We start from the raw sequence: 24,165 nt of genomic DNA, 5'->3' as shown, positions 1-24,165 counted from the left end.
CTACCGCTAGAGCTTGCGAGCTTCATGCCGCCGGCCAATGGCGGAAGTAGACGTGCAGTGGAGGACGGAGATGAGAATAGAGCAGCAACGGGAGGAGGGTTGGGGCGGTGCCTCGTTGACGAATCCAAGACGTGCTTCTGCTGCTGCGACACCAACATCCCGGGCGAATGCGATTTGCGAGCGAATATCCAGCGATGTAGTGCCGCATGGCCTGCGCCTCTTGTCTCTGATGCTCTTGCGGCTCACGATTGATGGTGTCGGTTCTGTTTCAGCTTGACTTGTCCCCGCAGGAACCTGAGCCGCCGCGTGTCTTTCTCATCGCTTACTCTTCGCTGTCGTCCTCTAGTCTCGTCATCTTCAGTTCTCTCACCGTTCCATTCTCACTCTGGGCCCTCATCAATCTCCACGCTGGACCCATGACGGTAACCTGAAGAGGAATTATTTCTCACGTCTCAGGACCGCGCTGGGTGCTCGGGTAACCTGTTTATCCAACCAAAACGACCCGCGCCTACGGTTCGGTGGACTTTTCACTCAGCCCTATAGACGCCGGAGTTCTGGGATGACAGAAGCCTCTGCTGCTCCCCCGTGGCGTAGCATCCCTTGACCCCCCGGCCACGGATAAGCCTCTAAGGCCTCCATTGCTGACGGTTTGGAATCTCTCGCTACATCTGACTCTTCCCTCCTTTCCTCTTCTTTCATCATTTTTAATTTGTTCTGTGTGAATATTGAAAGTGTCGCATTTGATTTGTGGTGGTTGTCGCGAGCCGAAACCCATCGATCCAGCCCACGTCCCTCCAGTGCCCTCTTTATTGAGCACTTGCGACAATAGCCCGATTTGAGGAGCTGAAATTACCCGGCTGGCAAATTCGTCCATGATCTGCGTCCCACACGGTTTCGCGAAATTTCTCTCATCGACGTCGCATCCCCTCAGTTCCATGAGCGCACGAGATGAGGAACTGGGGGTGTCGCTCGTGTGTCGCCTTGCTGCTAGCTGCCCTCTGGGCGACCAGTGTTGAGGCGGCCGACTACAGGAGACATGATGGAGTTCACCGGATCGAGAAGAAGGCACAGATCACAGCGCCCGCTGTGTTGAACCGGCGAGATAAGGAACAGTGCGGCGCGGGCGAGAAGCTGTGCGCGTCCAGTCTCGACGGTGGATGCTGCCCGGAAGGCTACGACTGCGCGAAGGAAAGCTGCTTTGCGGTTACGAAAGGCCCTGTGACATGCCAGGGGACGAGGGTTGGATGGTACCAATGCGAAGCCGTCTTCGGAGGTGGGTTTTATCGAGACTCTTTATGGATCAAGGCTTACATATAATAGCGGGATGTTGTCCGGACGGTTATGTGTGCAGTACGGGCGGTAATTGCTTCCCACCGGCGGGCGTAGCATATACATACGGCTGCCCGGCGAGCCAGTACCTCTGCCCATCTTCACTGAGTTATGGGTGCTGCAACAGCGGTATGGCCTGTGGCGTTAATCAGTGCTATTCTACAAAACCCGTGACGATCACGAATACCATCGTTATTACCACCACCGAAGACGGCTCCGAAACGACTTACAAGACAACCGGCATTACCGTCTCGACTCCAACTATGCCCACGGAACTTCCTACAGTCCGCGACGGCAGTGATGAAAACCAGGCGGTCCTCAAATTCTTCCCCTCAGCTATTCCCAAGAGCAGCCCAACACTGACTGCGGACAACGATGATAAAGGCGGTGGCGGACTCCCAACAACAACGCTCGTGGGCATCGTGGCCGGTTCTATTGGATTTCTCATTATCGTGCTGGTGGCGGCATACATCATCATCCGCCATCTGAACAAGGTCGTCCGAGCTGTCAGCACCTCCAAGGTGTCTGAACCCTCCAATCGCTCCACCGCACGACCACCTGTGAAGGAGTTCAAGTCGACGGACTCGCAAGTTGACGAGTGGAGCGCCAACCCGTTGATAGCCCCCCTCCGAGACCAGCAAACCCCGGTCCGGATCCCGGGACCCCTTCACCGTACAACCTTGCGAGCCCCGATCCGAGCTCCAACAATCCCACCCCTGGAGCGGAAGGTTACCACGCAGTATCAGGCAGCGCGGGGAATAGCAGACACACCAGCTTTGATGCTATGGGTAACCGGGAAGATTACTTTAATGCGGCAGCTGTTGGTCAACAACGATTCAGCCAAGTCTCGGCGTCAACGAGGAACCGTTCAAGTACCGATACACACGCTTACACCCACGTTCGGCAATGGAGCAACGCTTCTGAGAATTCTGACGGGACTCCTGGAGTGATGCCCAATTCTCCTCCGATGGAACTTGAGGCAATACCGTGGATACCGGAATTACCAAGCTCGCCTTCATCCGTCGCGTTCCCTCCTCTGGACGAGCGAAGACGATCCTCCAGCAGCACCGTCAGCGCCCCTGCCCGGCCACCAGTAACTCAACGTCTATCTGGCGGACAGCGAGTACGAAGCGAATCACTCGGTCAGAGCAATCTGAGTATCGTAAACGAGGAGATGCATGGATTCCATGGGCCGAACGATCACTTTGTGGGCCAGACAGACACGCACCGGCCAGGGACAGGCGAGTCTGGTGGCCGAGCGCGATCACAATCGAATACTCAGCAACCGGATACACAACAATCGAATACGCAACAACCATAACACCTATTTATACAATCACTATTTGCATGTCTTTCTATTTTTCTGAAATTGTCACGATTTGGCAAGCGGTTGGAGTTTTAGTCAAGGGGTTGGGGAACCTGACATAGCGTGGCACGGCGTTATTTGGAGGAGAGGTTACTACTGTGTGTTAAACAACTGGGCGGTTTATCAAGGTCTGGTTTGGAAACGAATAAGCATATATGGCATTTGGGCATGTACCAACCATCTTTTTTCTTGTCTTTGTTGTTTCTGGGGATCATTGAGTTGTGAGACTGTCTGAGGGAACCCATCAGCGGCTCGTCAAGCCTGCAGAAAACATGATTAATATTTGATAATCAAGCACATGAAGTCCGCTCCTCGTATTCCGACTGTACTAAACTCCGGTCTCCCGAGTCATGTCTTCCCACTTACAAGAAAGGGTCGACGTTCGACTAACACGACCCGAGGGATCGGTTTGGCGGGCCGCTAGGGATGCAGCTGCAGGGACCGGGCCGCACCATGGCCTCCGTGGCGGTTTGGGATTAATGAGGATCAGAGATTGATAAGGATAAGAATCTGAGTGGCTGGTTAGGATGATTTATTGTTTACGTTGTTTGTTTGGTGGATGTGATGTTGAATGTGGGAAGTGGTAGTTAGGAAGCCATTGGGCGGCATGGCAAACTGCGACAGAAGTCGCAAGGACCGCAAAGCCCGGGCACATCGATAGCAAAATGAAGGATGGAGTGAAGTTCTAGGTGCAATATATCTCGTAGGATAGTATCTTTGTCAAGGATAGGGCAGTTTGCGCGACTTGATATGTGCAGGTAGGCACTCCGGATTGGTACATACCCGGGTCTACGTGTGAACAGGGGGTACGTGATGATTGGGGTTGCTGCCATATTATGCCTTGGGCAGGAGCTAAATAATGTAAATTGACCATGTTGTACGTATTTGTGTGTTATTTGATGTGGCATTGGGCCTTGACATTACGCTCAGCTGCATGTGCTGTCCTGTACGAAGACACTTTGGTCCATCTACAAGTTCACCGATATATCATCACGTCAGCCTGTGGCTATGAACTGCAGCAACTAGACACTGCCTCGACACTCAGATGCTTTCCCAGTGGCTAGAGTGAAACATTGACTAGATAACTGCAGGTATATCGCGGGGCAGACAGACAACTCATCCTGCAGCAAGCAACTTGGAGGGTATGCCAGCCTCATTTAGATACACTATGGAAAGGCATATAAACCCCGCTCGAGGAAGTCTGGAGATGTCCATCATCAGTTTTTTATTCCATTAAGCTTGAGCTTCAAACGATAAAAGTCATCTTGTCCATATTATTGAACTGCAAATTGTCAAAAAGACCCAACGAGATGGTGGTAGAGCTCGCCATTGGTGCCGTTGGGCTCATCTCCGTCGTCTACCCAGGCATAAAGGCTCTACACTCCAGCATCTGGAAGGTTGTTGGCGAACTGATTAAAACAAACCGAGCTGCTAAGGACCTCAAGGTACTCAGGCAGCTAGAAGAGGAGCTGGCGACGTGGGATGAACTCCTGACGAGCATCGACAGGGTTAAGAGGTCTGATGACCCGGAGGACCGGGTTCTCAGCGCAGCAACATCACATTGCGAAGAGTACAAAAAGGCTCTGCTCGAGACACTCGAGTGTCTTGAGCAGTTTCGAGAGACGGAGGATACGAAGGAGATGGCTGACATCATCGTCGAGCTTCAGGATCAGTTCAAGTCGGTGCGCCGTCACCGAAGAAAGGTGCAAAGTGGATTGGTGACATCAACACGTATGTTTTCCAGTTCGACGACTACAGTCTAGAGACCACCATGCTAACTCTGGTGTTCTCACAGGATCATTGTCAGTCGCATCCACGAGGAGCTCAACCGCCAGAACAAGACCAATTCCGAAGCCTTCAAGGCACAATCCCAAACCCTCGTGAACATTCATGAGTCGCAGGCCACATGTGACCAGAAGCTTTTAGAGATCCGATACATGATTCAAGGGTTGGGGGCACTTCTTAAGAGACCCCAGGATCACGAAGAAAATGACCTTCAGATGGAAAGAGCCAAGGCCGTCACTGAGCTGGCTGAGAAAACTGATGATCTGATAAGCATCTGTTATGAACGGGCGACTGAGAGTGTTGTGAGCAGAACTACAGGAGTCAGCATGACCAGCGATTTCCAGGAGTTTACGAGTGATTTGTGGGTACGAGGCTTCCTCGAAGGTATGTGTCTTGTTTCGGCCAGTGAGATAAAATGCATCATCTCTGACAATTGCTAGCAGGCTCTATCACGGAGAGCCGTCATGGCTCATCTACAACTGTGAGCCAGGGTACACAAACCACCCTGAGCCATCCAAGTCACAGCATCGCGGCTGCTTCAGTCGCAACTCCATCGAGTCCGAGGTTTCCATTCGCACAAGTTTATGATGATGACTCAGATTCGGAGACCGACTCAGAAATCGAGTCCTTGAGTGAAGCAGGAACCAACTCTTCCTACACCATTGATCATCTTGACGATGGCATCGAGGTCCAAGACCGAACACAGCCCGAAGAAGATCTTGACCGATACACTACGTCGAATGCCATTCTCAAGAAGCTAGAGTCGGCTATTGACAATGAGTGCGAGCGAATTGCAGCAGGATTCTTCGGTCAGGCCACACGCGGAGGTCCTGAAGTCCTAAACATGAAGCCAGCGGAATGGGGCAGTGGTGTCAGCCAGAGATTCCGGTCTCCGAAGAGCGACTCGATAGGCCTTGCATTTGAACGAGACTGGAAGCCCTTCCAGAGTAACCCAGGCCTCGCCACGTTATCCAGTGCATGCAAGGCCCACCACTTGGTGAGAAGAGTCTCCTTCATCACTCGGACGCTCACAGACTTGGACTTTTACAACCTCCGCCAGGGGCTTGCGCGAGGTGCGGGAGGCTTCTTTGCCTGGAACATGACTGAAAACTGCACGCATGATGAATGTGAGAGGAGTCTCGACCTTCTATGCGCCGAGTCTTTGATCAGAGTGGGCGAAGACTCTTCCAGATGGGAGTCTACAATATTCTGCATCACAGTTCCATGGAAGCTATATCGCTTCTGGACTACCATTCGTGGACACTCTGAACCTGAACCTTCTGGAGTCGGCTACCTTGTCGATCAAGGCCTTTTAGCCGAAATGCCAGTCAAGATCGAAGGAGAAGACGGACAGACGTGGCAGCGGTTGTGGTGCCCAGAGACCGTCGAGGGGGTTAAGGAGATCCTTGCCATGTTCCACGAGGTGAGTAGCAGCCCCAACCAGCAGAATTATGGCTAATTCCTGGCAGTTCTCACTCCCCAAGCGCTGTGGCTCTTTTATGCTTCCCCGACGGTTCATAATTGTTGTCTATAAAACAGGCACGGCAGACGAATGGGTGAGGTCTATTTACAAGTCACTAAGCATGAACCCGAGCACACAGATCCATTATCTCGGGAGCAATGGGGAATTTGATCCCCCTTTTCACCTAGGCAGTCCTTTATAATGATGAGCTTGGAAGCTGTACACCGGAATCGCCATACTCTATTCTACCAATGTCTAGGGCGAGGCAAAGTATTAATGGATGAGCTCTTGGAGCTTGGGTTTGGTTTTACATCTTATGGGATGAGTGAATGATCAGAAATAATTGTGTCCAAATTTAATGTAACTTTAGTGAGCAAATCTAGTTCTTCTTTTCTGGTGTATATGACAGGCCAAGGCAAAACACTACAACCTCCAGACTATCCAATCCCAGGCGTACTCTCGACTATCAGCCTGGGTCAAAGGAGACTTTGGCTTGTTTCTTGCTGCTGCTCGCCCCTTTCATAGGATTCGCGGACCCTCCCCCACTGTCTCTCCGTTGGAACCTTGGAGCCGCTCGACCTATATTCGCCTATTTGTCGCTTCCAATCCGTTGCGAACGGAGATCCCTCGGTTCCCAGATCCCGCCAGACCTTCATTGTCACCGAAGAGCCATCCCAAATGCGCCTCCAAGTCTGTCACGCAATCGGGGCAGGACCAGTCGACTTTGTCTGTCCTGGACACCCTCGGTGCGAGAGGCGAATTCCTGTGGAGGGACATGGTGAATTCTTGTTGATTCAACACCGCCAGCTCCTTCTCGCTGCGGTAAAAGCGGACGCTCCGATGCTTGCAGGCTTTGAGAATTGGTGTTAGGTCCAACAAGCCTCCGGCAGGGTGTACATGCAAGTGTAGAGAATGAGGTATCGGCCATGGGCAACCTTGAGGCGGTAGTGCTGCTCAAGCCTGATACTTCCTCTACCACGCGTTGGGCTTGGAGAGTCGTGAATGGTTTCCGTGAGATGACCTGGGCTTAGTAGCTCATCGAGATGTGCCTGCTCTTGGGTACTTTGAGGCCCAAGACGAAGATATTTGAGCGCAAGTTGAACGTGTCGGTGACATGGGAGTTTGAAGGGCTCGGTCCATGGGTTCTCGACCTGAAAGAATTTCAAACGGTAGCAATCCGGGGCCATTGGTGTTCGAGGTGTATCATCCGTATAGGTGGGATGTGTTCGGTCGCAATCATCGCAAACCCATCTATCAGTCCGATTGCTGATGACAGCGGTCAGATATTCCAAGTGCTCGTCCCAGTCCAGTCGTCGTTCCTCACTGCCGGGGCGCGTAAGAGCTTTCTTTATTGCCACGCAGGTATGAGTGAAGATGAGCTCTGCGTGCAGTGGGAGGAAGCTGGCGATGATGAGTAGGATATCGAGGGGCATCTGAGCAAGGAAGGCGTTCGCAGGTTGGGGCTCTCTAGGGTGGGTTCCCAGTATCATAGGTCTTCCCTTTCTTAACATAGAGAACCAATTTGCTCCTGCGTTGATATCCATTCTCGCGTTGACATTCATTGTCGCGTTGGTGATACAGGTTGTCTAGAGGGTGATGGGTGAACCTCCCAAGTGGGAGCACAGCAGTCTTTTGTAGGTGACCATACATAACATGGCGCTATGTCAAAGCTTGCTGCCGGGCATTGGGGAGGTTATGTAAGTGCGGCCATGCATGAAAAAGTCGCACATGGCTGAGTAGAAGCTTTGAGTTGCTGCAAGGGAAAAGCTTCCCTCATAAGAGGACTATCTAGGCGTTGACAAACAGGTAACTCCAACGATCAGGTACAAATGGTGTCGAATAGGTCATTAGCTTGGATATGATGAGTTCAGTCCATCACATAAAGTGATGCTATCGACATTTACATATGAACGAATCAGGCCGGAATGCTTGGCGTTGTCCTTCATTCGGCGTGATGTTAAGCCGCTTACAGACTTGTACTTCAAATATCTTGCAACAACCTCAGCTCATCCCATATCATTCATCTTGAACATAAACTTTTCATGGAACCAACATTCCAACTGGTTACACATTTTGCACGCTGAGAGAATGGTCTCGAGCATCTTGCATCACTTACACGCGTGGTTTCGACCCACTCTTGCAGCTCTCTTCCAGCGCAATCTCCCTTGGAGTTACCGCTGGCGACTCCTCGTCTTTCAGCCTGCCATTCTTCTTACATACTCTATCGCGACTATCCCTTGCCTCCTTTACCGTCCTTTTACAGTTGAATATCTACCTATCGCCCCAGGACGCTATGTGCGGGCCTTGATCTTCAAGGCAGCAGGTGTAGGCAAGGGCAGAGCGAAGCGACCGCTCCATGTCAACTTTCACTCCGGGGCCTTTATTGGAGGCTTGCCAGAGGGCCATGCTCGGTTCGATGACCGTGTAGCGAAAGAGACAGGTGCTGTGGTCGTGGATGTCGACTACCGTGTAGCGCCTGAGCACGTCTTTCCAGCAGCTATTGACGACGCTGATGCAACTATCAAGTGGCTGCAGGAGAATGCTGAGGAACGATGGGGCGCAGATCCAACTCTCATGACCACGAGCGGGTTCTCTGCAGGAGGCAATTTAGCCCTTGCAGCGACGCAGCAGGAGACATGCCATGCTCCATCGCCAACAGCCATCAAGGCCGTTACAAACTTTTACGGTGCAATTGATCTTCGGCTCAGTCCTTGGGAAAAGCCCCATCCGCCAACTATGCCCAAGAATGATCCTGCAAGAGTCTTTATTCCTTTGTTCGATGCCTATGCGGGACCTGCTCGGGCAAAGCATTTTGAGGATCCGAGGCTAAGCCCAGTACTTGCAAAGAAAGAGACTCTGCCGGACCGAATACTCTTGGTTGTTCCTGGTATCGACATTTTGGTGGCGGAGCAGACCGAGTTTGCGGAGCGAGTCAATGCTGAGGATGAGGCGGTCGGTGACAGGGAAGTTCCCCGGGTCGAGCTCATGCACGAGAAAGAGCTATTCCATGGGTACCTAGAAGGTGAGTTTCCACAGCTGCATTCACCTTTCAATACTGATTCGATATAGTTCCTGATGCGGTTATCAAGAGGGAGGTGAAGGACCGCGCTTATAGTAGAGCGATAGAGGTTCTGCGTGAGACTCATGAGAAGCATGGTTGGACGTGGGAGGGCTAGGTGTGTGATTAAGCGACTTTGAAGACGGCAAGTTTGCTATGTACTTGTTTGTATTATACCCAACTCCATTTTAAATCGAATATATTTGTGTTGTTCTCATGTCCAACCAAAGTACCTATTCTTTCAATGCAGCACAGAAATACTAGCGGCGTTAACGAAACGACTAGTTGCTCCTATTGGGACACACCGCCAACAGACCAGCGGTGAAGAACGACATATCAGATCTATGATGACCAAAGAGCACTTCAGAGACACAATTACGCCATACTTATTCTTGTCGTCGAGGAATGCGGGAGCCTTGTAGGTGAAACCTCATCCGTCCCAACGATCTGTTCCTTGGGAGCTGCGTTACCCTAGACTCTTCGATACAAGCCAGATCTTTGGGCAAACAAAAGCCCAAAGGAAATCAGGAATCCAAGAGAAACGTGGTCTGATGTGATAAAAACTACAGGGCAAGCATGGGTTGTTGCCCGGCATTATCAAGCAAGCGAGCTTGGGGAAGATAGCGAGTGCATGACATCACGCAAATAGCCGCCAGTCAAGCGAATATAGGTAGTGAATATTAGCACCAAGTCTACAATCCACTGCCCGAGACAACGAAACTAGATTACGTAGATGAAAAAGACCCCCTCAAATCTCGGACGATCAATTCATCAATTAAAGGCAATTTCCGTTTACAAACCCTCGCCGTTGTCGCGGTATCCAGACAGCAACCAACCGGGGGGCGACCCATGGGAGCAGGCCATGCGGCCCGTCGACCCAGCAACCAAGGTAAACAAAGACCAGGGCCTCTCCCAACTGCCTCGACCAACCATCCGATGCCACACGCACCCGGGCGGCTAAGCTTGACGACCGACCGAAAATAATACCTGCACCATCCCAGGAGAGAACCCATTCTACTCTCGCTTCTGCATCATCCTATTTTACTTTCCCCTGTGTGTGTGTCACTGCAAACCTTGCGGCGCACATACGAAAGACAGCTACTCTCCTCCGCTCGCCCTCAGATGCCCCGACGCAACAGGGCCGAGGACCTCGACTTCGAGATACACGTCGACCCTTCTTGCTTGAGCGATCCTATGGACGATAACGAACACAAAGGCCACGAGGAGCCAAAGGCGGAAGAGCAACAGCAAGAACAGAACACCACCACCACTAGCAACATCGATACTGAACAAGAGTCCCAATTGCCTGCTGAACCCAAGGCTGAGCCTGCGGTTGAAGCTCCAGAGGAGGACGGCAAGCCCATTGTCACACCGGCAGAGCCCGAGGACGACAAACAATCACCCATCCCAGAGCTAGAGGCTGAGGACGACACACAGGACAAGCTCCAACAAGATACTGAGGAGCTTGACCAAGATACCCCCAAGCCGGCTGAGGCAGAGCCTGAGTCCTCATTAGACGACCAACAACAAGAGGACGATTCATACATCTCTTCTGAGGACGAGGCCGAAGAACACCAGACTAAGGCTGCAGTGTCTGAGACCAAGGAAGCAGCCACCACTGAGAACCAAGAAGAAGAGACACACTCAGAGAGCGAATCAGACCGCTCCGAATCTCGACGCTCTTCTGCTTCTTCCGGATCTTACCTCTCAGACCGCAGGCACTCTGACCGCACAGAGGCTCTCATCCAAAAGGCCGCCCGCGACATCGTCTCGCAGATTGGTAGCGACGACAAGAGAGATTCTCTGAGCAGCTACTCCGGCTCAGACGACACCGGCTACCTTTCTCGCTCCGAATCTTCCAGTGCTCGTCAGTCAGACGCCCACATGTCGGTCGAGGACGGCACAAGAGGCGGTGTGGACGAGGCTGGGGACAACAGCTCCCACCACGAGCACGAGGATGATGTGTTTAGCGACCGCAGCCCTCGAAGCTCGATAGGTTCCGTCTCGGAGACTGATAATAGAAAAGCTCGGGAAGCCATGGACAGGTTGACTAGGTCACCGCGCATCTCTGGTATTTCCGGCATCTCAGGCATCTCCGAGTATGAGAGGGAGGAGGACGAGTTTATCCCTACCATCAGAGGGACCCCACGACCTGCCTTTAGGTCACCTTCCTCTGTCAAGGCCATGCAGATGTCTTCCCCTCCTGCGTCAGTCCTGGGATCTCCCCGTTCTAGCCGACGAGCACCTTTGCCAACTGTTTCCAGAATCGGATCTCCCCGCTTCTCAGAGCAATACTCACCCAAGAAGACGCCGCCGCGCTTTAAGAGATCTACGCCGCCTCTGGTTCTTCTCCATGTCACCCTGCTGCCTCTGCGATGGCCCTGGGGGGATGTCCTGGAGAATGCTGACCCAGAGGATATGAGCCAGGAAGCCAAGACTATCCGCGATGCTTGGCGAACGTTGCAGGACCGCATGGGTGATACTACAGTCGAGCGAGGTATTCTCCTGCCCCATCCTCAGAACGACTACGAGGTTCTTGAGGAGCGGCTGCTAGAGGCTCTTGAACTCCCTGTGAGGCGACGGGCTCGCATTCTCGAGTGCGGCCACTATCTCGGTCCCTCCAACATGACTCTGGATGACGAGTCGTCAAGCGAGTCTGAGGAGGATTCTGATTATGATGATGAGCCTGATACACGCCGATCTAGTCGTCGCAGCCAGCCAGAAAAGACACACTGGTGCAAGACATGCCGCTCAGACATCCGCTACGAGTCTCTTGGAGAGGGCAAGATCTTCCGCGTCAAGGTATACGCGAGCAACGGCCTCATTCGTGGCGGTGCCTGGGAGGCCTGCTGGAAGGAGATGGAGCGTGTCGACGTCGAGATTGAGCCGCTGGTTGATGCTGTTGCCCAGCATGAGCTCGTCCAGATGGAGGCTGACCAGGAGAGGGAGTTGGCCATGAGAGAGGCTGAGGAGGAGGAGCGATATGTGAGGTTGGAGGAGGAGCATAGAGAGTTTGAGTCGAGGGAGAGGGGACGACTTGCCAAGCGACGGGGAGAGAGCCGGAGTCATGTTGGTGAAGACGAGTCTCATCTGACTGAAGGCGAATCCCATCTCGAGGAGTCTCATCTTCAGGAGCGCAGCCTTCATGCCGAGTCACGTCACGAGGATTCCCATCGCGAAGAGTCTCTTCATGATATCACTCGCGACCATGAAGAAAGCCACATCGCGGACACCACGGAGCCGGTGGACGAGAAGGCTGCCGATACCACACGGGAGCCCGCCGAGGATATCACCAAGGACTATACCGACGACCGGTCCTTTGATGAACTTGAGAAGGACCTTGACGAGCATCTCCAAGAGGAGCATGAACGAAGAAGCCAGGCTGACGAATCACGAATGAGCCTCGGACCCGACGACGTCTCCCATATGGACGCCCAGGCTCGTGCTGCTCCCTCTTCTCGCGCTTCCATCTCTCCTGAAGACATCAAGGACGAGGAGGAGCGTAAGAGGAGAGATGAAGAGAGATACAGGGAAATCTATGGCAATGCTCCCGCTCAGGATGAGCACGCACAGCGATCTTTCCCTGAACACCATCAACATCATGATCAACAATATACTGAGCGAGGCCAGCCCGGTGCTTCCGACTACCAGGGAATGCCCCCCTCTGGAGAGACCTACCCCCAGAACGAGGATCGCCAAAAAGCAATGAAGAGCGCCTCTCTGCCAGAGCTACTGGCCGAGTCTGCGCGCGTGCTGATGCAGGACAAGAAAAACGTCCTCATCGGCCTTCTGAGCGTGTTGATTCTCTTGCTTGCTATAAGAGGAGGCCCCGGCCCAACACAGGATCCTAGAACGTTCCAGACGATTGTGAGGAACGCTGAGGTGCCTACTGTGACGGTGACGCAAGAAGCTGTGGTTCCTACGGCGGAGGCTATCAAGCAAGCGACTGCTTCTGCGGAGACTGTCGTGGAAGAGAGCAGCATCAGTGTTGAGTTGCCCAAGGAGAGTGTCGCCTCAGAGAAGGCCGAAGTCCCTGAAGAGAGCCCCATCGTCAAGGAGGAGACCGTTGCCCCCGAGGAGAGCACCAACGAGGAAGAGCCCGAGGTTGTCGAGGAAAAGGCTGAAACCAGCAGCAAGTCCCGCGCCGCCAGCTCTCGCTCTACCACGGCTTCTGCTTCTGCAGAGTCCGTCGACCCTTGTGCCTCTTGCAGCCTGCCTCACCGAGGTGGTCGTGCAAAGGACCCCTTCCGGGACCTCGTCTATGCTCCCCCACCCCGTCGTCGCGAGACCGAGACCGAGACACTTATCTCGGAGCGGGTCGTCCGTGTCGTCGAGACGGTGACTGCCATGGAGACTGCCACTGTCAAGGTCACCGAGACCGCGACCGAGGTTGTCGTCTCGCGGGAGACGCAGTACGTCAAGGCTGGTCCCGAGGAGAAGGCACACCAAAGGGAGATGGGCCTGGAGGTTCCTGGCAGGAAGGAACAGCAGGTCCCCCTGGGCAGCTCGGAGGCTGCCCTCGAATATCTCGAGATCGAGGCTCCTGTCGAACAGGCCTTTGACCTCGAGGCCCCGCGAAAGGAGGCTGCGCCCCCTACGAGAGAAGGCCGCCAGGAGCTAGACGCCGAGGCGGAGCGCCTGGAGCTGCCTTGGAACTGAGAGCATGTGGATTTTGGGAGGGGGGAGCCCAGTGAGGGCCAACGTTTTCCATGCCGTGATGTAAGTGATTACGAAGGATATACCTAAGGACGCTCTTGTGTTTTTCTGATTGATGAAACAAAATGGGCAATGTCTCTCTTTTTGTCTGGTTTGCTGTTAGGTAGCGAAAGACTGCGATGGGTTTAGGAAGTCTGAATTGAATGATGCATGAGGGTAGATAAGATATTTGGGAACCTGTTATGGATATTAGTTCATATGATGAGAATAGACTAGTACTTTTGTACTAATGGTACATTGATTACACGACTCTTGTTCTCGATCCATTTGTGAATGATGTGTGTGCATATGCATGCTATATGATCCTATTAGTGGTCCATCCAAGTTGTTCCTTTTCTTGGTCCATTCATGCAATGTATCGAGCCCATGGTGAACGCCTTGCCATGATTACCGTGCTTCGGCGTGAAGCCTATAGCTACTGTAGATCTATAATCCAACCAACCTGTCTGGTCCATCACAGCCGGACGTATATATCCATACAATCAATCCTCCACTCCCTCTTACCCAAGAGGTTCCGCAGCCACTCGATCCCCAGGCCGGTCCACTCGGCCCTCCTCGCAGCAAGATCCTCGCTGGCGGCCTTTGCGATAGCAGAAGCCGTGGTGTTCACCATCTCAAAGACGGTCGAGTTGAAGTCGACGGCGGCGTCATCGGCCTCGGGAATATGGGTCGGGGTTCCCGGACGGGGGAGGAACCAGTTGCTGCCAAAGTCGAAGAAGCAGCGGTCGGACCAGTTGCAAGAGGTCAGAAAGAGGATGAGGAGGAGGATCGAGCAGTAGACGCAGGGGCGGTTTAGGAAGTAGGTGCAGATGAAGAAGAGGAATATGAAGGCGGGGGATGCGTTGGTGGGGATGAAGAGGAGAGGGAGCCAGCTGGAGGAGAGTTAGCTTGGTCGTGAGGTGGGAGCAGAGGGATGGGCTATACCTTCGGAGGCAGAACATTTTGGCGGTAGTGGGTTGAGATTTGCGCTAGGAGTCTGGAGGATGGCTGAGATAGCGAGAGGACGGCCGGGTCACGCTATGGGAGGCGGCGCGGCATGTGAAAGGAGGATATTCGGGAGGCGGGCGCAGGGGGGCAAGATGAAGATCCAGCAAACAAGGTCTATGTCGTCGAAGAGTCTATACGGTTGTAGGATCTGAAGCGCGTCGTCGCGCGTGGGCGCATGCCAAAAGCGATACTGAAATATGTGTGGCGATGTCAGAGGAGGGACCCGAGGCTTTGGAGTCGCTGCGACTGAGGAAATGCTGGACTTTGTTGGTTACGTCGTTTTAGAGGGCGTGCCACATTTGGACTGATTGGGTTTAGTGCGGCTGCGGCTCTTGGGGGACCTTCAAAGTGCCGATCAAGGTCGATTAAAGTTGGGGCGGTCTGGGGAAGATTTACGAAATTGTGGACAATGGTGATTTGTTTGATATTTGTGAAGGAATTCTTCTAAGGGGATATCATCATCTGGAGCAGTCACTTGAGCTTGTGGCTCTTGGTGTTCTGTATGTATAACAGTTGGGAATGTGTTGTGGCTGTTGGGGTAGCGGGGGCCGGAGAAATCCAGTGACGGGACGCTGAGTTTTGGCAGATTGCACTACGAGATCATGACGAGCTACACTCCATACCAAATGACATGTCTTTACACAAAACGCAGATAATCATCAAGTGCACCGTTGCACGCAAACTTCAGCCGACTTGAAACAACTTTCCATCAGTATGACTCAAAAGAGAAGTGGACAGAGGTGGTGGTGGCTGGCCCGGCAGCTTCACATCCGCCACAGCATGCACGTCTTAATTGCTGCTTTTCTAAATCAGGGGACAACTTTTCCAGCCCAAGGCCAGAGATCATCTTTCTTCCATGCATTCGTGTCACCAATCGCCGCGTGCTGTGTTCTTTTTTGTCTTAGGAATTGTTAGGTCGTCCAATGAAATGGCGGGGAAGAGCTGGGTTGACAGTTGGCAGCACCCAACTTTCTTGGCCGAACCGGTTCACTGAAACGCCCCCCCATTACAAGGGGGCTTTCACTTTTTTCCCAACGGCTGGACAGCCAGCCCCAGGGTCTTGAGCATCGCGATTGGGAAACTGGAGCTTCATGCGAAGCTGTTGGGCTGGGTTTCCGTGAAAAACGCCCATGCGGATAATCCGTTCAGCCGCTGGCGCTCGCTTCCGCCCGCAAAAAGCAATTCACTTCAAGACAGAGAGACATGAGAAAAAAAAAAGATTCAAACTGCCTGACTGACCACGCTGGCTAACGGACAACCAACCATCCCAGATCTACCACGTCACTCTCGCTCTAGCCCCAAAGTTGCTGCTGCGCTGCTGTGCCGGTACACAGTCGGGGAATAGTGAGGTGGAAACATCCCATCGGAATTGCCTGGGCCTGGGCTCGGGCGGCAACGCAACGTGGGCGCTTTGGGCTGCCATCAGTCGGTGCGTCAATGTGCGTGGGCTGGTTTCCTCCCCATCTTTTCCCATCGCCAGCCTTTTTTTTCTCGACCAGCCAAAAAACCAAAAGTGAGGCTGCTTCCTCAGGCCGCCCACCCGCCGCCATCAAACAAGCTGTAGCGGTCGGTGCACGGATACACCGTCGCCTTCTACCTTTTTGACACCAAACATCCCAAACTCTTTCATCATCATCACCGCGCTTCTGCAATCTTTTCCCCTCTATCCTTACGATCCTCCCTCCCCATTGAAGTTGGCGGCACATAGATTCACTCTTGCTTCTTTCTACCGCTCTTCTCCTTTGCGCCTTCCTCCCCTTCTTCTCCCTCGTGGCTTGGAGCTCCCTCGGAATCGGATCGGCCCGTGTTGCTTGCTGCTTCGATCCAGTCTCCGCTTCTTTTGGGCTGCCTTTCGCCTCACCTTTTCCCGCCCTCTGACTCTTATCTTTAATTCACCTACCCGTTTCCTCCACCCGCAACTCAACCACGCGCGGTAGCTCTCATTGAGTCCGCCACCGCCACCAGCTTCCTTGGCCTACTTGCCATGGACAATCTGGACATGCCACCGGCTCCCACGCCGCCCGTCAACAACATGAGCATGCCTTCCAGTACGGAACGCACTGCCAACCTGCTCAACTTGCTCAAGTTCAGCGGTGGCCCGGGTCCCTCGCAGCTGCAGAACCAGGCTGCGCGCGAGCACGCCCAAGCCCACGCTCAGAGCCAGCAGCAGCAGCAGCAGCAGCCTCAGCAGCCGCAGTCGCAGCCTCAATCCCAGGACGATGACCGCCAGTCGCCCGAGCCCCAGGAGCAGCAGCTCCAACTGCAGCAATTTCAGCAGCAGTTTCAGCACCAGCCCAACATCATCCAAGGTCCCTTTCCTGCTCAGATTCATCAGCCTGCTCCCGCTGCAGCTGACCCTACCGGTCTCTTGGCTGCTTTGATGCGCGGCGCGCACGAGGCCGAGGAAGCCAAGCAGCAGCAACCCCAGCCGCCCCAGAACTCCTTCGGCAATGGCTCGCCTCCTGCTGATACGCGATCCTACCTCCTCAACCTGCTCAATCGCCCCAAGCCGAGCCAGGGCGAGCAGCAGCCTATGCTGACCGAGTCGACGCGCTCCAACAATCTCACTCCGCAGTCTCCCGAGAACACTGCTTCTGAGCCCGCCCGCTTCCAGGGCCCCTACCAGCAGCACCATTATTCTCAGCAGCAAAGCTTCCATCCGCCTCTTGTTAACCCCTACTCGAACCCTCAGCACTACCCGGCCGAGCCGTATGCCGATGTCGCACACCCGCCTTCCAATGCTACCGAGTCCTACTACACGCCTTCGCAGGAGGCGCCGGCTGATGTCTCTGCTGCTCTCTACCAACAGTTGATGGGCAGCTTGCAAGCTCAGTCGTCTCCTCATAGCCACGCTACTCATTCACCTAGCGGCTCCATGCCCTTCCAAATTCTGAAGAAGGATTCGCCTGCTGCTTCGCAGCACTCGATGCATGGCAGTGACCGTGGTAGCTATGTCTCTCCCCATCAGATTCGTCGCAAGGCCACTCGCACTTCGTCTCTGCACTCTCACCCCTCGATGAAGCACGGCACCCCTCCCACTTCCGAGTTCGAGAACCACGTTCCCGTCGAGCAGACCACCGAGACTGTTGCAGAGGCTGTTGAGGATATCGCCGGTCAGGTTGACCAGGATGCCCGCGAGGCGGTGGAGCGTGCGGAGCACGAGCAGGCCCAGGCTGAAATTGCCGAGGACCTTGACGACATGCTCAACGCCAAGTCCGAGAAGGAATTCGAAGACAGTGCTCAAGCCGCCGCTCAGGCTATCCAGGCTGAGCTCGACCGCGACGACAATGAGGGTATCCTCGAGGATAATCTTCCATCTGACGTCGCCGAGACTGTTCGAGAGATTGTGGATGAGGCCGCCCATGGCGTTGCTGATAGCTGGGAGAGCGCTGATCAGGATGAGATTGTCGTCATTGAGGAGAAGGAGACTCCTCCCGTCAGAGTCTTCAACTTCCCGATGAAGCCTTGGATCTCCATCACTCTGCAGGAGGAGGGCACTGAGCCTCGCCCTCTTTTCCGTGACGAGACTATTATGGATATCGCTCGTCTCAAGAAGGAGTTTGACCAGATTGATCGCAACTTGTACACCGCCACCGAGAACTACATGGCCTACGGTATGTCGAAGCAGGGAGGTCTGCGTGTCATCCGCCAGGAAGATGGCAAGGACGCCAAGATCTTTACCGACACCAAGGATCGTATCTTCAACGTCGCCATGTCTGTCACTCCTCCTGACCACAACGGCGCCCACCGGGAGGCCATCATTGGTACTGGCATCAGTGGCACCGTCTACTGGGTTCAGATTCGCGAGGGTGAGAAGGACCACATTGAAGATGCCCACATGGAGCAGTACGGTTTTGCGCTCCCCCATGAGCTCCCAGGAGGGTGACGCCCCTGGCGGTGTGCTCAAGACGCGTGCTCGCACTTCGACCAACCACCCCGAGTACTTTGCCGTCGGCCGCGGCAAGTCCATCAACCTCATCTGGCCCTCCTACATCCTTCAGAACAATCTGTTCAAGCCTGGCCACGATCGAGTTGTCGACACCGAGACTCTTGCCAAGCAGTGCTCTCTGAAGATCAACACTGGCAAGGCGGGTAAGGATTTCACCTTCAGCCAGGATGACACTGTCATTGTATCTCTTGACAAGTCTGGTCGGGTCAAGTTCTGGGATGTTCGAGACCTGACCGCTGTCAACGAGGACTCCGACCCGCGTGCCCCTATGCCCGCCCAGACCTCTCTCGAGGTCAAGGAGCCCCTCATGACGCTCGCCACCACACCCGAGGGTGAGAAGGCCTGGCCCACCTCGGTCTTGCTCCTGGACAAGCAGCGACCCTATCAGAAGCGCTGTGCCCTCCGATACATGATCGTTGGTATGAAGCAAAACCACACTCTCCAGCTTTGGGATCTTGCTCTCGGTAAGCCCGTGCAGGAATTCAACCTCCCTCACAGCAAGGAGTCGGATGCTGTCTGCAGTGTCATGTATCACCAGGCCACTGGCATGATTGTCATTGGTCATCCCACGCGCAACTCGATCTACTTTGCACACCTCTCGGCGCCCAAGTATAACCTGAAGAGTGTGTCTCAAGCTGAATACATTCAGCGCCTTGTTGCTCAAGATGCCTCGATTCCCCAGCCGGATAGTACCGCTGTCATCAGTGGCGTCCGCGAGTACTCTTTCGCCAACCGCGGAATCCTGCGCAGCCTCGACATCCTCGGCACGCCCGCCATGGTCCAGGACGTCGACGAACCAACTCTGTTTGAGCTGTACGCTATGCACTCCAAGGGAGTGGCCTGCCTCCTCGTGAAGCAGACTGAGCTCGGATGGTCCAAGGACAACAAGGTCCTCGACGCTGTCGACGCCGTCAGCCAGAATGTTGTCACGGTTTCCAAGCTTAAGGCGCCCCAGCCGGCCGAACCTGTTGTCCCGACCAGCAACGGGGAGGCTACGGTCCGGGTTGTGAACCGTGGAGCTAATAAGGATACGCTCCTCGCCACCCCGCAGAGCGACGCGACCCAGCGTGGACCCGAGTCTGCCCAAGCCGTCAAGCTCAAGAACGAGCCGAAGGAGGCTGAGACGCCTGTCCAGTCGGCTAAGGAATCACAGTCGGAGAAGCCCGAGCGCAAGTCTCGGAAGAAGAAAAACGCTGCCAACCAGGGCGATGCTTCAACCAACGGAGCCACTCCTCGCTCTGGCAAGGACGGCAAGGGTGCAAACAACGCCGTTACCCCTGGAGTCACCCCTGAGGCTCTCGAGTCTGCCATCTCTGGTCTTGAGGCTCGCCTCAACGCCAACATGGCCGAGACTCTCAAGAACTCGTTCATGAACCTCCACGGCAAGATCGAAGAAGATGTTCGTGTTCGAGATGAGAATTTCAACCAACATCAGCTTAAGCTGCTCGACATGGTCTCTGAGGTGCTTAATGAGAACACCCAGAAAGTGTTGGAAGCCCTGATCCACCACCAGTTTACTGAACTGGTCATCCCGGCCATTGGCGAGAAGGCTGGCGCGGCAGTCACTGACCTGCTCAACAACAAGCTTCAGCCCCACGTTTCTTCGTCTGTCCAGAAGGAGATCCAGAACTCTCTGCCTCATGCGCTGAACAGGTCTTTGCGCTCCGGCGACTTTGTCAACGCCATTTCTGACCGAGTTGGTGCTACTGTTGCTACCAGCATCCAGCAGGAAGTGTTGGCCACGCTGGCACAGCGACTGACGCCTACTTTCACTAACATCACGACTCAGGCGTCGCAGCGTGTCGCCAGCGAGCTACACCAGCAGTACCATGAGCAGTTTGAACAGATGAAGGCCCAGCATGTTGCGGACGCGGCCAAGATCGACCAGCTGCTGTCTTACGTCACTCGTCTGACAGACATGGTCTCGACCATGGCGGCTTCTCAGTCGTCTCTTCAGGCCGAGTTCCTCAAGTTCAAGCAGCAGCCTGTTCACGAACTTCCAGGTGTCCCCCAGAACACCGGTCACGGACAACACAATGTTCCTCATCACGGCTACGCAAACTCTGGTCCCCAGAGTCACGCCCAGGCCAGCCACGCTGGCAGCTACCACCCGAGCCAGGCCCCCAGCCAGCCTCAACAGTACATGGGAAGCCCTCAGTACATGCGCGGATCACAGCAAATGACCAGCCCTCAGGCTTCGGCGCAGGCTTCTGAGTATGTTGCCCCCACAGCCAGCGTCAGCGCTCTTGCTGGTGCATATGCCAGTCAGCGAAACCAGACGGAGCCCGAGGCGGATCACGACTTGATGCAGCGCATCAGAATCATTGAGCAGGCTATTCAGGAAGGACGTTATCAGGATGCCATGATTCAGTGGATCCAGAGCGGACGCGAAGAGGAGATCTTCCGCCGATGCCTCTGCCGGTTCCCTGCAACCAAATTCGAAAACCTGCCGCCTCTGATGTTGCTCGTTGTTATTGCCACGATCTCTAAGGATTTGAAGCCAAATGCTCGTTTGAAGGAGGAGGTGGAGTGGATTGAGATGGCCCTCAGAGCCTTTGCCAGCAATCTTCCGGTCTATGTAAGTTAAGGTGTCCCCGGTTGGTTGAATGAGCTAACACAGAATAGGAGTGGGAGCAGCAAGGAGCTAGGGATGTGATCAAGAGCACAACCCAGACCATGCAACTCCTTATCGGCCGCATCCAGCCTCTCCTCGGTGGAATCCAAGATGGCTTCCCCACGGATCCCTTCTTGGCGAACCTCGAGAGAACCAAGCTGGATTGGATTGTGCGAACTTCTGAGCAGGTTCTAGACACTTTCGGCGCCCCGAGACGCTACGAGTAATTGGGATGCTAAGAGTGAACACGACCTGACATAGATTCTGTGAAGAATCCTGATGGCTCACACCATGGCGATCTACGTGACGGGCTCGATAGAGTTCGTGTGTTTATCCCGGGATTGTTCGAGCTGTCGAAGAAGCGGGCCAAGGAGACGCGGCCCTTCATGACAGGCACAGACAGGTCATGATTAAAACAAAGCAGTGTACATCTCAGAGAGCTACCGTCATGGGGCATTTGGGTGAACCATATGCGATGGAACTTGCTTGGGTTGATGGACATACATGTGCTGCATTTACTAGGAAGTATCTGGACTGTCTTTCCAGCGGATCATGCATGTCATTGTCATTTGGGATTGCATCACGCGAGCACATGCATTGGAGGAAATGTTTGGGTTTTTCTTTCTCTTTCCTTCTTCACATTTCTGAACGTTGCGATGCCATGATACCCCAGGGAAAGGGGGGAGGGACGGACAAGGGGAGTGAAGGATTCTTGAAGCTTATGTATGAGTTGATAGGGGGGTGAATGATAATGAGGGGTGTTGGAATGATTGATGCATATGTTTTGTGATGCTTGGTGTGATGGTTTATTATAGAGTCTTGATGGAACTAGGGTTATGAAATCAACGGCCATAATGTTTCTCGAACCTTGTCACCCTAATCATGTTCACTGTGATAGTCATTGAAAGTCGACATGTTGATCATCAAATGCCAATCATTGATTGATAGAAAGCAGAAGTCTAATGTAAACCCGTGACTTTTCCAACTCCAAACTTTGACCCTTGCGGTTATGCCTCTAAACACCAAGCTCCAAACAATACAATAGCAAACAAAACAGCAAGTAAACACATTCCCCTTCCCTCTCAAGGCAACCCTAGTTGCTCTCAAACAGACTCCGTACATCCCCAGGTCCATGCCCAATCCGCAAGTCCACATCCTCCATCTCATCCTCCTCTTCCAACCAATCGTCCTCGGGCTGTGTGAGCATCGTCCTCGTCCACGCCAGATCAATGGGCGAGACACCCTTTCCAATGTCTTGCCAGGCTATCAACTTGGCCTTGCCGGCTTCGACACGGAAGGTGTAGTCGGTTGGGCTGCTGAGGTCGTGTCCCTCGACGTCGACGTTGTGGTTCTCAATAGCTCGCTTGGTGGCTGCTCGAGAGAGGCAGCGATGGCATGTTGAGCAGTCGTCATCACCCTCCTGTGAAACGCCAACTTCACTATACCGCATCTCGTACCATGAGCATTCCTCTCCCTGGCGTCCAAGCAGTCTCCAGACGTCCTGTGCTGTAAGCTTCTCCTCGTCTTTGAAGCTGTATGTCCACTCGGTCCGAAGCAGGAATCTCCCGTCGACAACCTTGGGCTCGATCCGACATGTGACGTCCTTCTTGAGCCCGTCGACATCACGCATCTTGTCGCGGCAGATGCGAGGCTTGAGCACCTCTTCGAGGTACAGCCTGTGCTTCCAGCGAAGGTTGTCCTTGCCCAGGCGTGTGTACTTGAGGGCGAGTTCCACGTGTTGGCTGGTGAGGAAAAAGTGCTTTCGCCAGCGGAAGAGGTTGCAAGATGTGTTGTTGTCGCTGTTGACTCTCTTGCAATTACCGCTTACTGTCGAGAGAGGACGGTCCGCAAGGTGCATCTTGTGGATCTTGACGCACTCGTCACAAACCCAGCAGTCGATGCGGTCCTTGGCCAAGTTTGCGAGGTAGTCGACCCGCTCAACGTAGGGGAGGTCAGCAGGCGCGGGGACCTTGAGGATGTTTCTCATGGCCCGGCACGTCTGGGAGAGAACGGCCTGCGTGTCGAGAGTGAGAAAGTCAACGACGCAGAGCAGGGCAGAAGGGTCGAGCTTCTGGAGGATGTAGCAGTCTGGGCGTTGAAAAGGTTGGTAGAATTGCTCCTGCTGCTGCTGGAGCTGACGCTTGGCAGCTCGTCTCTTGATGTAGTTCGAGCTTTGCTGGCAGGCCTTGTCTAGGCGGCTGCCGCAGTATCTCTTGTGCACCTTGGAGACGGAGTCGCAGGCGACCAATGCCGTCTTGCCAAGGAGTTGCTGAACGTGATTCATTGTGGTGATTGTGATTGACGGATGGTGGTATAAAAAGTGATGGCAAGTAGGTATGTCTTAATCTACCAAGTCTTGCGTCGAGAGTTGAAATTGGAAGTGAGTAGTGTGAGATGAAGTTGTGATTGAGAGTCTGTGAAAACGTGAAGATGATGGAGAAGAGAAGTTGTTTTGGAAACAGAACCGGAGGGGAGCAGGTTATTTATGCCCATCAAGACACAGCCTGGCCAGGACGCAAAGTTTGATACTCTACTTTGTTGATTATGCTTGAAGGTTGTTGAGGAGAATTTGAGTCATTGTTGCTGGGTGACAAGAATAGTCTTTTTGTGAATATGACCGAGTCTGCGAGTTTAAAGCGGTCAACTGATGAGTCTAATGCCCATTGAGTTTGGTTTGGAGATGCATCGATTCTCTTCGAGGCTTCTAGGGGATTTACTCGAGATGGAGTACAGAGGTTTAGGAATTATATACACTATCCTTGAGCAGGTCCATGGCCAAGGCATTGAGGTCTACCGCAAGCAACCCTAACGGCACTCTATTGAGCGGCTCACCGTCCTAATCGGAAGATTACTGCGGGAATTGAGCAGTCTAGCTAGTTCATCGCTCTTGTCACCGTGG

At 53.8% G+C, this 24,165-nt stretch overlaps 8 protein-coding genes across 8 annotated transcripts; 5 read left to right on the top strand and 3 right to left on the bottom strand.

The window, feature by feature from the left end:
* Positions 1 to 948: 948 nt before the first annotated feature.
* Positions 949 to 2,650, top strand: MRS44_000150 (uncharacterized protein; the record flags this gene model as incomplete). Its single annotated transcript, XM_065623723.1, has 3 exons — positions 949 to 1,273; positions 1,321 to 1,903; positions 1,951 to 2,650. The coding sequence occupies 3 exons, from the start codon at positions 949 to 951 to the stop codon at positions 2,648 to 2,650; spliced, it is 1,608 nt and encodes a 535-aa protein (XP_065479660.1).
* Positions 2,651 to 4,005: 1,355 nt separating this feature from the next.
* MRS44_000149 (uncharacterized protein) lies at positions 4,006 to 5,939 on the top strand (the record flags this gene model as incomplete). Its single annotated transcript, XM_046282191.1, has 3 exons — positions 4,006 to 4,373; positions 4,491 to 4,864; positions 4,924 to 5,939. The coding sequence occupies 3 exons, from the start codon at positions 4,006 to 4,008 to the stop codon at positions 5,937 to 5,939; spliced, it is 1,758 nt and encodes a 585-aa protein (XP_046129730.1).
* Positions 5,940 to 6,808: 869 nt separating this feature from the next.
* MRS44_000148 (uncharacterized protein) lies at positions 6,809 to 7,504 on the bottom strand (the record flags this gene model as incomplete). The annotated part of the gene is made up of 1 exon (XM_046275072.2): positions 6,809 to 7,504. One exon carries the CDS (start codon positions 7,502 to 7,504, stop codon positions 6,809 to 6,811), a length of 696 nt encoding a protein of 231 aa, XP_046129731.1.
* A 526-nt stretch (positions 7,505 to 8,030) lies between these two features.
* Positions 8,031 to 9,118, top strand: MRS44_000147 (uncharacterized protein; the record flags this gene model as incomplete). Its single annotated transcript, XM_065623711.1, has 2 exons — positions 8,031 to 8,964; positions 9,012 to 9,118. 2 exons carry the CDS (start codon positions 8,031 to 8,033, stop codon positions 9,116 to 9,118), a joined length of 1,041 nt encoding a protein of 346 aa, XP_065479659.1.
* Positions 9,119 to 10,122: 1,004 nt separating this feature from the next.
* Positions 10,123 to 13,659, top strand: MRS44_000146 (uncharacterized protein; the record flags this gene model as incomplete). Its single annotated transcript, XM_046276923.2, has 1 exon — positions 10,123 to 13,659. One exon carries the CDS (start codon positions 10,123 to 10,125, stop codon positions 13,657 to 13,659), a length of 3,537 nt encoding a protein of 1,178 aa, XP_046129733.1.
* Positions 13,660 to 14,170: 511 nt separating this feature from the next.
* MRS44_000145 (uncharacterized protein) lies at positions 14,171 to 14,657 on the bottom strand (the record flags this gene model as incomplete). The annotated part of the gene is made up of 2 exons (XM_046276924.2): positions 14,171 to 14,588; positions 14,641 to 14,657. The coding sequence occupies 2 exons, from the start codon at positions 14,655 to 14,657 to the stop codon at positions 14,171 to 14,173; spliced, it is 435 nt and encodes a 144-aa protein (XP_046129734.1).
* Positions 14,658 to 16,687: 2,030 nt separating this feature from the next.
* Positions 16,688 to 21,493, top strand: MRS44_000144 (uncharacterized protein; the record flags this gene model as incomplete). The annotated part of the gene is made up of 3 exons (XM_065623702.1): positions 16,688 to 18,487; positions 18,534 to 21,230; positions 21,278 to 21,493. 3 exons carry the CDS (start codon positions 16,688 to 16,690, stop codon positions 21,491 to 21,493), a joined length of 4,713 nt encoding a protein of 1,570 aa, XP_065479658.1.
* Positions 21,494 to 22,359: 866 nt separating this feature from the next.
* Positions 22,360 to 23,550, bottom strand: MRS44_000143 (uncharacterized protein; the record flags this gene model as incomplete). The annotated part of the gene is made up of 1 exon (XM_046282192.2): positions 22,360 to 23,550. The coding sequence occupies one exon, from the start codon at positions 23,548 to 23,550 to the stop codon at positions 22,360 to 22,362; it is 1,191 nt and encodes a 396-aa protein (XP_046129736.1).
* Between the last annotated feature and the right edge of the window lie 615 nt (positions 23,551 to 24,165).

This window comes from Fusarium solani, assembly GCF_023522795.1.
Source record: "Fusarium solani strain SB1 chromosome Unknown bctg00000000, whole genome shotgun sequence".
Classification (NCBI taxonomy): Eukaryota; Fungi; Ascomycota; class Sordariomycetes; order Hypocreales; family Nectriaceae; genus Fusarium; species Fusarium solani.
Note: the sequence above shows the minus strand (reverse complement) of the source record. Positions and strands in the feature narration are given on the sequence as shown.